At 39.0% G+C, this 11729-nt stretch overlaps 1 protein-coding gene across 5 annotated transcripts in view; it reads right to left on the bottom strand.

Annotated features, from left to right (window-relative positions):
- The window catches only part of szt2 (SZT2 subunit of KICSTOR complex), a 114468-nt gene that overhangs the window by 32401 nt on the left and 70338 nt on the right, over window positions 1-11729 (bottom strand). For 3 of the 5 annotated variants that reach the window (XM_034880542.1, XM_034880545.1, XM_034880546.1), the window contains 8 exons: window positions 11016-11207; window positions 8937-9139; window positions 7951-8117; window positions 7178-7275; window positions 6899-7031; window positions 3812-3942; window positions 2656-2703; window positions 405-526 (listed from right to left, as the gene is read on the bottom strand). In XM_034880542.1, the coding sequence (XP_034736433.1) occupies window positions 405-526; window positions 2656-2703; window positions 3812-3942; window positions 6899-7031; window positions 7178-7275; window positions 7951-8117; window positions 8937-9139; window positions 11016-11207 (1094 nt within the window). The remainder of the gene's footprint in view (window positions 1-404; window positions 527-2655; window positions 2704-3811; window positions 3943-6898; window positions 7032-7177; window positions 7276-7950; window positions 8118-8936; window positions 9140-11015; window positions 11208-11729) is intronic. The other 2 variants (XM_034880543.1, XM_034880544.1) reach the window with 2 other exon arrangements.

The raw sequence follows: 11729 nt of genomic DNA, 5'->3' as shown, positions 1-11729 counted from the left end.
AACACTTAAGTGTGACAAACATGCAAAGGAACAGGAAATGAGGAAGGGGGCAAACACTTTTTCACACCACTGTAGTGTGAAAATTGTCTTGGTGTGTACAGTACGCAAAAACAGAACTTTTAGTGGACAAAAATTAAAAGGTGCACATTTTCCCCATTAACGTTACATTTCAGCTTGTTTTGGTGATGCTTACTGAAGCAATTCTTAATAGTGAACCAGTTTCAAAGATTGTTGTTCCCATCAGTCACTTAGACACAAACACACAGGAAAACAGGGTCCAGGTTAGAAAGGAAGGGAGGTAACCCTTTAGCACAACAGTGGTTCAGTGTTCAGAGATGTATTCGCAGCTAAAACAATCAGGAGCTTTTGTTTTTGTAAGAACTCTGTCTTATTCTCCAAGTCACCTTTTTGTCTAGGATGCTGATGAAGAGGAACCTCTGGCGGGGAGCCAGCCCGGCTCCGGCCTGGCTTGGACCGAACCAATCACTCTGCTCCAGAGCCTCGAAGCGCTGGAAGCCCTTAAGAGCTGGGCAGGAGAGGGAGAAACTCAGTGAAATGATAAAGCAATATGAATCCTAGTCCTTTCACACTGACTTCCTATTGACTGTCAGGACACTCTTTTATCTGTTCTTAACTGTAGTATAGCAGTCAATGGACAGCACCGTACCATACCTTTTACATGAAATTAATTTTAATTTGCACATGTACTGAGAAACTGCTCAGCGCGTCTGTATGAACCCCAAATCCAGTGCATTAAATTACCCGGGATTTTCTGATAGGTTTCCAAGGTTTTTGACACATGACTGACAGCTTTAACTTTTGGAAGTAAAAGTAATGCTGCTCTGGAAATTCCAGCCATTGGTTGACCCAAATGATCAGTGGTAAAGAGAAAAATGGGTTTATTTTCCTTTGCATTCCACAATATGTTAACATGATATTATTCAGAATCCAGAATGCATATCTAAATGTTGGGGACATTATATCTAAGTCAGAAGGAAATTAGGTAATGCCATTTCCAGAGATTGGACAAATGGTATTTCAATTTGCTCTTTGTATTTTTGCAGCCTCATTTGTTTCCGAGTCTGTGTTTTCCTGCCACATACAGTATGTCTCCTGTCATTTCACATGCAGCCACTCCCTCCAGCCCTGCAGTAACCACCATTCCTGCCCTTTCCAACAGCACCCACATGCTCAACTGTTCCCACTTCCCCCGTCACCCCTGAAGTACATATAGCCGCCCATTTCATCTCATTCCCTGCCAGATTATCTATTGTGCTTACGCCTTCGCTTCCAGCCTTTAGTTCATTCTGCCTGACCCTTTTTTCAGATAGCACGTTTTTTGACCATAACCTGCTCATCTCTGACTCGTGCATCTGGGTTCAAACCTGAGCCTTTTCACTTCAAGCTATTTATTATATAACAACACTAAAACAGCACTGTCATGTATAAGCCTTTGCTTTTAATTATTGTGTAATTGCCTCCTTTATTTCTTGTTTTCAATGTATGGTAGGTTCCTTTTCATTGTCTTTTTAAGAAACTCACTGGACTCTATTTTCACGCTGCACAAAGTGCAGCTCTGTACTGGCAGACTGTCATGTTCTCGGGCACACTGACGTCCGCCAGGTAGAAAGCTCCACGCTTGTCTTTAGGGCCGTCTGTACTTAATTTTGCAAGCCACTGAAGTTATAAATTACTCACATAAAAATATTGAAGCTATAAGCTTTTTTTTTTAAACAAGTAATTAATCCAATTTTGGAGGTTCTGATTCAAATCTTAGTCAATCAGCTTAAATAAGTCATATGAAGTGAATGAACTTTTAACTGAGATGTTGGGAGTCTGATCCTGTCACATCAACTGATCTTTTGACCACACAAGACTAACCATCTGTTGGAGTTGTTGATACAGAAAAAACACAGTCCACGCTGTTTGACAGATTCTTCCCTCACAAATGATCTTTGGCTGAGTACAGAGACTGGCTCTCAACAGCCAAAAGACCACTTTGACCTGTTATCAAGCTTCTTGTAAAATTACCGTTAATTAGCAAAAGCTAACATAGTCTGCAAACGTTGAAGTTTGCCATTTTTTGCCTCCAAAGCATTGAGTATTGAAAAATGCCTTATCATTAAATACAGAATTTCAATACCTAAGGAGTAAATCTCATCAGATTCAGTGAGCCAATCAGCAAGCAGCATGCTTTAACCAAGATCTCGTAATGTCTGTGATTGGCTGTCTAACGTTAGACATCGTAGGGGCACGCAGGAAAAACTGCACATTACACAGAGAAGGCTCACGGAGTAGGAGCTGAAACATAAATAAATAAATGTGTGCTGTAATATTTCTGTCACTTTAATTAGAGAAGGTGTGCCCACAGGAACCTCTCCAAAATCCCTCTCCAGTGATTTGTGCCTCATGCCTTGATGCACCAAAGAAGGGCCCAATGTCTTTGTTTGATGCTTTATATAAAGATGAGAAGCAGATAGAATTGCATTTTGAGGAATTTGAAAGCTACCTGCCTTTAATCTACTTTAGGCAGTATTTTGTGCTGAATAATACATGTATTTAATAAAGACAATCAAAAATGTATATAAAGCACTACATTTCTTCCAAAAGCAGCAATTTAAAACATCCCATCAGCATCGATGTGTGCAAACTTACGTGTGAACCTATTTAGCACTGGGGTGTTTTCCTCATCTGAACTGTCTTCTGTAGGCAAACAGAGATGGTACAAACAGCAAGGCGGAATGGACAGTGAATAGCACAGCTTGACACAAACGGAGCAGAAACTAGCAAAATAACAGTGATGTTAGACAGCTCTTAGCAATGACATAGAAACAGAAACAAAGAGCAGCAGCAGGGAGAGCATTTTGGAAGCTTGGACTCAGGCTAAGACCTCCTCTACATGAGGGCAAAACAGGTGTTAGCAACATGCAGCAGCTAAGTCTACACACTGTCATACACTAATATAGGCCTTCATTAACATTTATCAATATCAGCTTCTTTGTATATCCTCTGGTCCATTTAAATTTACAACACAACACCAGCCCTTACATTGTTTGTTTTAATTTCTTTTCTTTACTATAAGTCTCAATTACCACTTCCATTGTGATGCATAATTGCACAGTGACTAGGATGTCCTTAAAAAACAGTTTGGACTAAAACTAAAGTTATCCCTCTTAGTCATCACTAATCTATGCAGAGAGAGAACCAACTGTTTCAGGAGTAGGGCTGGGAATTGTACCAAAAATGGCAAAACCGTTAAAGTGATACCGATGCCATACCAAAAGAGTACTTTATTTGATACGGTGTTGCGCAAAACCAATGCTACATTAAAGTTTTTGCACTCAAATGGCCATTTACAGGACCTGCGTGTTCGACATATTCTCTCATGAATTTGATTTGTTCAGTTGAATCCAGTTTTAACGTTTGACAACACACAGAAAACAACCTAACAAGGCAAAATTATCGGTTAAATACATAGAGGTACTTGCTAGCTTCGCAGTCACCCATGTTATAGAAAAGTTCAAATGAATTTGCCGTTACAGTTGCCTTTGAATTTCTACCTGGAGGTATTTCTTAGGACTTGGCCACTACATGCAACTTACAAACTGAAAAAAAACTCATTTATATCAGTTTATTTTCCAAACAAAACTTAACTGATTATAGATGACCATTACGTTGCTTATTAGACTTAGAATTAGAATTCATTGTGTTGCGTTGTGTCTACTGTACAGCTGTGTAAGCAGTGCAGAGGATGAGTCCTGGCAGCAGGTGGCTGCTGTGAATGTTTATAGACACTGGCTTTAGCAGTTACCTTGCTCTGTGCTACAATGCCACTGATGGAAGTTGCGACCGATGAGAAGAAAGCTCCTAGTAGTGTCTGGAGGCTGGCTGAGGTTCTGGACAAGAGGGAATGGTACAAACATGTCTCCAGATGGGGGACAGCTGAAAAGGTTAAAGAAAAAGAGAAAGCCGTTATTGTGATGTATATGTAACACAACATTGGTTTGAGTTATTAAGAATGAAGGAATGCAAGATGATTAAAGACCCTCTATACTTGGGCAACAAGATTTGTATCCCTTTTGTCTTCCGATGGGGATTATCATTTTCCCTCTGCAATGTTCTGTTGTCTGCTAACTCTGCTGTTGGTTTGTTTCCCACCTCAAACAGCCAGTAGGTGTCACTAGTGCAACAATAAGGATGTTATCTTTCACGGACTTCCAACCAGGAAAGCGCATGTGTATGTTGGATGCAAGAACAAGGAGGAGGAACTACTTACAACTGGGAATGAAACCCTGTCTCTATGCCAGTGCTTAAGAATGCTGCCCCTGCTGCCCCTAGCATCTGTATACACAGACCTCCAATTGTGATGCAATTCAAACTTTTATTGCTTGTTATTTGTCTTCTGACTGGAAGAAAGTTGTGTTTTATTGTTTAGTGAGTTAGATGAGTGTGGCAAAAGAAAATGTCATAGTCAATACTGTAAGTTATCATCCAGTCTGTTGGAATGATGCAAATGAAAATAAAATACAAGATCAAGTATCTGCATGGTTTTCTTTGTCTCTAAACACTGTGCCCTGGATATTTTCCTTCTGTTTATCAGTGAAAAGTTTCTGCCATGTTATATTTGAGATAAGTCACCAGTGAAGGAACAGTACTGCTATACATTAAGCTCCCCCTATATCCTGTAGCTAAGGGCATTATAAAATAAAATCAGAAGGAAACCTTAAGTCTTATTTAAGGTTGTTTTCTATGGAAGTAAATCTGTTTCATCAGATCGGGCTTCCATATATAAAGGTTCACTCCTTGACGCAGCGGGCCCGGGTTCAACTGCAACCTGCGGCCCTTTGCGTCATTTCATTCCCCTGTCTCTCTCCTCTTTCATCTCTTCAGCTCTCCAGTCAATAAAGGCCTAAAATGCCCCAAACATAATCTAAAAAAATAAAAGAAATTATGGATATGAACCTTTTGCCTCTGAATTTTCCTCTTCAAATTTTCAACAACTAATTTTCACCTTTATTTTCCTAAGTTCATAAATTAAGAATCAAAAATTCAACAAATATATATATTATAACATACCAAATTCAGACGTAAAATACAATGTATAAAATTCAGTGTTAACATCTGGGAACCGAAGGAAAAGCAATCAATTATAGAATCTAGATCGGGAGTTTGCCAGAGTAGCTGCAACAACTGGAAACAAGTTACAGTTTTTGTCTGGTATTTCGCCACTAAATTCCCTTTTGAGACTTTTTCATGTGAAAAATCAACTGTGTAGAGTTTGAATATTGACAGTTTTACAAAAATTTACAAATACACCTTTGCTCCGATATTGTTGGACTTAAGAAGCTCCAGTCTGATGTGACAGCCAGTTAGTGGCAGGCAGTGATGCTCACGGACTCTCAAAAGACTCATGGACAAGTTTATTTCCTCAAGCAGTTTGTTTTAATAATAAAACACAATTATCCATTGTAAGATAAAAGACAAGCTGCGGTTATCTGCCTTTCGGAGTTATAAAGCCTCACAAGCGATTGCGGGCGTAAGATTTACGAGCTCGCTGGGCAGCCAGAGCAGAAGTCAGAGGAGGAGAACAGCAGTAAGATAGGCTATGTTATAGAGGGACCTACTGTATGTGTAAAAAATAAAAAATGCCATATGTTATTTAGCCTTAGGTGGAGACACCAATGCTTAAAATGTTCCTTCATTGGCTTGTTTAAAACAGAGACAATAAATGTATTGCACCAGATGTAGGCTATCACAATGATAATTCCTATCTGGTGTCTCCGGACATGTAGACTATAGGTGCACATCTATAGGCTATACACTAGTATACCTGTAGGACAGACCAGTGTTCAGAGAGGCATTCTCAGACCTGAATGACAAAAGGACTCTTAAAACCAACTGTTTTGATAAAGTTAATGTTTGAGCAAATGTTGGCAAGCAATGCGTTATACAGTATGTTACTCTCCATCGCCTCCGGCTGCGGCTCTGTGTGTGTGTTTGTGTTTGCGTGCGTGCGTGTGTGTGTGTGTGGTTTAAAAAACAAACGATTGAGGAAATAAACTTGTCCATGAGTCTACTGAGAGTCTTCCAGCTGACAGCGGGGGCTGTGAGTATCTCTGGCCGGCCGGCGAGCGTTCTCAGCAGCCACCAGCTGACTATCACGTCGGACTGAACCTTCCATCAATTTTTGGAAAACTGCATATTTTCAAACTCTACACAGTTGAGTTCAAAGTTTCCAGTTGTTGGCTGCTGCTATTTTAGCAAACTCCCGATCCAGATTCTAGAATCCTTGATGTTTACACTCAATTTGAAACATTACATTTTTCAGCTGAATTTGGCCTTTTGAATTTGAGAAAGTTGAAAATACTGTATATTAGTTAATTTGTAAACCTTGTATTTTGCATCTGAATTTGGTATTTTGATTTTTTTTAAGTAGAATTTTTGATTCTTAATTGAGCTTAGTAATAGCAGAAATAGTAGTAGAAGTAGTAGTAATGAGTCGTAATATGTAGTAATATGAACAGTAAAATAAATATGAGTTATACTCGCTGTAATATGAACTTAAAAAAATAAATTTAAAATGTAAAATTTGCACTAGGGATTTTTTGCAACTAGGTATCAAAAAACAAACTTTTCTGAAAGAAAATACTGAAAGCATTTGAATTTTTGTTTTGAGTTTATATAACTAGTTTAAGTAGTGGAACTACTGGTTAGAGCACATCATCTGCCAGTTGGTTTATAGAAGGTAATAACAGCAGAAATGTCGGTCCAAGTCTCAGCAATAAAGGCAGATGTGAGTAAGGTTAAGTCAGCACATAAGGCAGTCGGGCTTTCAGTTGAAGTGTAACAGTGAAGACCCATTTCACCGCTCATTTCATACACAGCACAAACAACTCACCTCGTCCTTTCAAATGCCTTCACCGTCGTGTCACTGGCCAGAGAGCTGACCAAGTTGACAATCTCTGCTAAGATGGAAGGCAGCAGGAAGTGCGAAGCCATTTCAGCTGTGCATTGCTGAATGGAGGGGCAGCCTGATTTCAAGCAGCCAGGTCAGAAAAAAGATAACGGGTTAAAAAAAAAATCTGAATATAAAACCGCTCATTGTCAGAAGATGCAAGCTTTCTGATATATTTTTTTCCCATTCTGGCAGAAAATATGAGACTTAAATAACACTTACCAAGTTTGGCCATGAAAGTGATCCATGGCTGGCAGGTAAACTGGTAGATGGGGTGTAGAGTGCCCGCATCTCCCTCCTCCAACTGAGACACCTGCCTCCTACACAGCCAAAAAACACCCATTGTTTACAACTGCTGTAGCACTAACAGACATGAGCTGTGGGGGTTTAAAGGCTTGTCAGTAACACAGGGATTTCTAGGTTAGGGGCGGCGATACCTCATGACGCTGCTAAGCCATGGTACTCAGGGTTTCCCCCAGAAAAGTTATGAAGACCGGTGAAAAGTGTCAATCTTCAACAATGGTTCAGCTGATTGCAGCATTAATTCAGAGCCAAATTGTGAGTGAAATTTAGAGTTTAGCTATATAAGCTGTAAGACAGATTGTATCGGGCTCTACATTAAGTCAATGCTAAAAGCTAACTGGAAATGTGCAACCGAGCTGCATTGTGTCTAACTGATTAATGTGTCTCGAATATTCACACTCCTTTAGCTCTGGTTTGGGCTCCACCAACTCTTTAGTAAAATATCTGGCGCTACAGCTACTAAATGCTCAACTATATTCCCCAGCTAGTCTCTAAATGTGTTTGTCTGCTGTTTGGCTGCTGAATACAGTGTTCAGTACACTGCCCGCCCACTCACACCTCTATTCCCTATTGGTAAAATAAAACACTTTTTATTGCAAAAACCCTTTTGTGGTCAAATCCTTCAGCTCTAGCATCCATTGGTAATAACTCAATGCACTGATGTTACTGATAGAGTTGCAGTTCCACTCTACCTCTGGGTCTGCTCCAGCTCCACAGCCAGAGCTTTCTCCTGGCTCCACTGCTGCTTTACGTTCTCCGTCTTGTGTCTTCGCCGTGCTACTCGGCCCTCCTCTCCTCTTTCTTGCACTATGTCGTCAGTTGTCTTTGGGCTCCCAAGCTCGGATGAATCTGGTTTACTCTGCAACAGGTTGAAGTCACAAATAACTAATATAAGCTCAGTGTGTAGCACTGACTCGTATGGAGAAATACAGGCTAAAAGGTAACCATAGGTTTCAACATTAAGGGTTGCCCGATTGCCCAGGGCAAGTTAAACGCCACCTCGGCAAGTAAATATAAAAACCTACTTGCGCGCTAGGGCGTCATCGCCTCATAATCATTTGATTTGAATGTGCCATTGGCCAATCAAGATACGAGCTTGATGTTTTTGACGTCTTTTCAACTTTTTTTTTTTTTTCCCCTCGATATTTTGTTTGGACATTTTGTTTACATTTTCAAAGTTTTTTTGACGAATTTTTATTATTTATTTTATTATATTTATGATATTTACATGATAGTCAAACCCTATTAGTAAATGTTACAATTTAAGGACAATTCAAAAACCTTTCTTTCAAAACTCAAATATTGACTCAGCAATTCACCACTAGAAATAGTTGGCTAATGTTATTATTAAAACCAAATGTATTCATTTTGCTTTTAGTTCGATTTATTGTTGTACATTTTACAATTCAATTCTTTCTTCATAACAAAACTGTGAAAAATTCTATAATTATTTCAAACTCTGTCCACTGAAAATACTACCTTAAAGATATGAGTCTATGAGGTAGGTGCTATCTGCTGAAGTTATTATTTTAGTCAGCAAATTTAAATTCCAGTGCCACTATGATATTAATTTAACCCAATTATACAATAATGTGTCCATGCATTTTGTTTTAAATCTAGCCAGTAAATACGAAAACACAGAGTTCCACGATGAAAGGCTTCCTCAAGAGGAACTGACCTGAAGAATGTCCCAGAAGCTACGGCGGGTGCTCTTGCTGGTAGGTGTGGTGGACTCGGGCGTGGCGGCCCCTGTCCCGGGGGTGTTCACTACAGACTGGGTTAAGGTGATAGGAGAAGGGCAGCTTTTAAAGACCCGGGAGCCACTGCCCTGCCTGGGGCTGTCCTTCACTTCCTTCACCTCAGGCAAAGGAATCAGCAGCCCTGAAGAATGAAAAATACAACAAGGCAGTTATATGCAAGTCGGGGTTGTACCCGTCATCATAGGGTTTAGCTGCAGCACCCCAGCCGAATAAATCTAACTAAAAGACTTTTCTCAGATCTAATGATTGTTCTTGGAATTCTTAAATACGTTTTTTCTTTAAGCTTCTTATTTCTGATCTGCTCTAGCTTTTCAAATGTTTCAGACACAGATATGCAAGTAAAAGAATCGGTCCAAAATTATGTGAAAAAGAGATGCAAAACTACCACAAAAAGACACAAAAGGCCTAAAAAAAAGACAAATGACAACAGTGCCCCAACACAACCTCTAAGGAAATGGAAATCACCAAAAAGAGACACTACACAACTACAAAGAGACGTAAAAACCTAAAAAGAGACACTAAACGTATATGGGAATTGCATTTTTTGTAATATTACATTTCCATGAAGAAAGATCCCTCAACCCACCGCCAAATACACACACCTAAGTCTTCCAAAAATTTAGGGTAAACACTGTATTTGAGACTTCCAGTAAAGAACACATAACATATTCAAGCAACTAAAGTTTGGTAAAAAGTGAGTCGATCAAGATCACAACTTGCACTGTAGACAGATGGACATATTAGTGGTTTGCCTGTGCAAAATGAAAATAACACTTCACACAACAAAAGAAACCTAGAGTTTAGGTCCCCACAGAGTTTCAGCTTTCAGGTCAGGTTCTGGCCATTTTGTTTAGCAAAACTTTGGGTTTCTTTATTTTAAAACACATTTTTAAGGCATTTCTTTCTTTCTTGTTCTGACTGTTTCTGACGTTTGGGGTCATGTGTGTGAAGAGTTGCATGTATCCAAAGAGACAATGTGTTTAATTGGACTGGTAAGCTAACAGTTAGTAATAGATGAATTAAGTACAAATGTATTGAAGCCTGGGGTCTCAAGCTGGGTTTAGGTCTCACATGTGGCAGTACCAGTCAGGTTCAGTGGAGGCAAATCTTTAAGATGTGGGTATGCACAGGGTTCAGGTGTAAGTTAAAGACCCACACAGAACTAATTTGAACACTTGTAGATACATACAGAAGTATATTCTTTCCATGAGACATATGGCTACAATACTCCAATAGTACCACACTAAATGCTGGGGGTGTGGTATGTTGGACCATGATAGCCACAAACATGCTACACACATACCAGTGAAAGCACTGATGTTGCAAATATACATTTACTCCCCAATAGGTCATTGTGCATGTTGAACCGCAACAAATACAATAGCATGATGCTAGATCTACAGTTTCAGCAGTACATCTAAACTAATACATGCAAATATCAATTTAATAATATACCGTATAGACCCAAATATAGGATCCCCTCTTTTTCAAGACTCATAATTGGAAAAATACTTTTGAAGACCAAATCTTGTTTTTATGAAGAAAATTATTTCATTTGAAAATATTAAGAACACACTAAATAAACTAAGGTAGGTTGTTGATTTTAACATTTTTTAAACACTCATGTTTTCAATATCATTTATCTGACATTGTCAAATTTAAATCAAATTCTCAGTCTTAGGTTTAGAGGATGTTGAGTCATAGAGGGAGCTTTTATTGTGAAGGGTAAAGCGCAAATGGTGAATTGTTACATGTGTTGTCTTTGACTGTGTACTCGTTAACAAAGAGAAGACATCTTAAGTTCAGGAGACATAAACCTTTGGCTGCAGTGCAGTCTATTGGTAGGACTATTTCTAATACCAATTAGGCTGTTCAACTTCTTTTTAGTGAAAAGCTTCAGCAGCGGTTCAAAAAGGTACATGTTAGTCATTGATCAAGAAAAAAGTACGGGAGATTTTTTGGTGAGGAAACATACGCTGAAAGAAATATGAGTTTACCTTTAGCCTCTTCTCTCTGAACTTTGGTTGCTGGGCAAAGCATCCCCGAACACAGTGGATTGGGCAAGACTTTCAGCTCCATGACGACATCACAGAGTGCATGACGCAGTGCGCCCTGCAGTTTATCGCTCAGCTGTAAGGGGCTGACGTTGCCTTGTTCCCAAATGTCAAAGCGCACATACAGCTGTGGCTCTAATAGAAAACAAGCAGACACAAAGGTGATTGGTAGCTTTAACACCTTTGACTCAGTGCTCCCACACATTTACATAAAACAAACTGGATAAAAATACTGAAAACAAAGATTTAGGGTAGAGTTATATTTAGTAGACGTAACACAACTTTCTTCTGGCCCATGGCATTGTTTTGTCATTGATTACATCCCTCTTTGCAACACAGTAATACAACAGAAACCTTATTTATTGATATTGATCGATTTCAATGCCGATTGATCCAACACCAAAGATTCTTTTACACCTTTAAATAATGTTTCCAAAATCATTTCAGTGGTTCATTAACCACGGTTGAATGAGACATAAAAATAATGGCCATGGGTGTGCCCCCACACCCACCCCCTCATTTCAAATGCAGTTTTCTGCATATATTTCCTATCAACTAACACAAAATATGTGTTTTTTATAATGTGTTAATTGGGCCACTTGATATCACCATGATAATTATATATATACATATATATATATATATATATATATATAT

This window comes from Etheostoma cragini, chromosome 9 (assembly GCF_013103735.1).
Source record: "Etheostoma cragini isolate CJK2018 chromosome 9, CSU_Ecrag_1.0, whole genome shotgun sequence".
Taxonomy (NCBI): domain Eukaryota; kingdom Metazoa; phylum Chordata; class Actinopteri; order Perciformes; family Percidae; genus Etheostoma; species Etheostoma cragini.
Note: the sequence above shows the minus strand (reverse complement) of the source record. Positions and strands in the feature narration are given on the sequence as shown.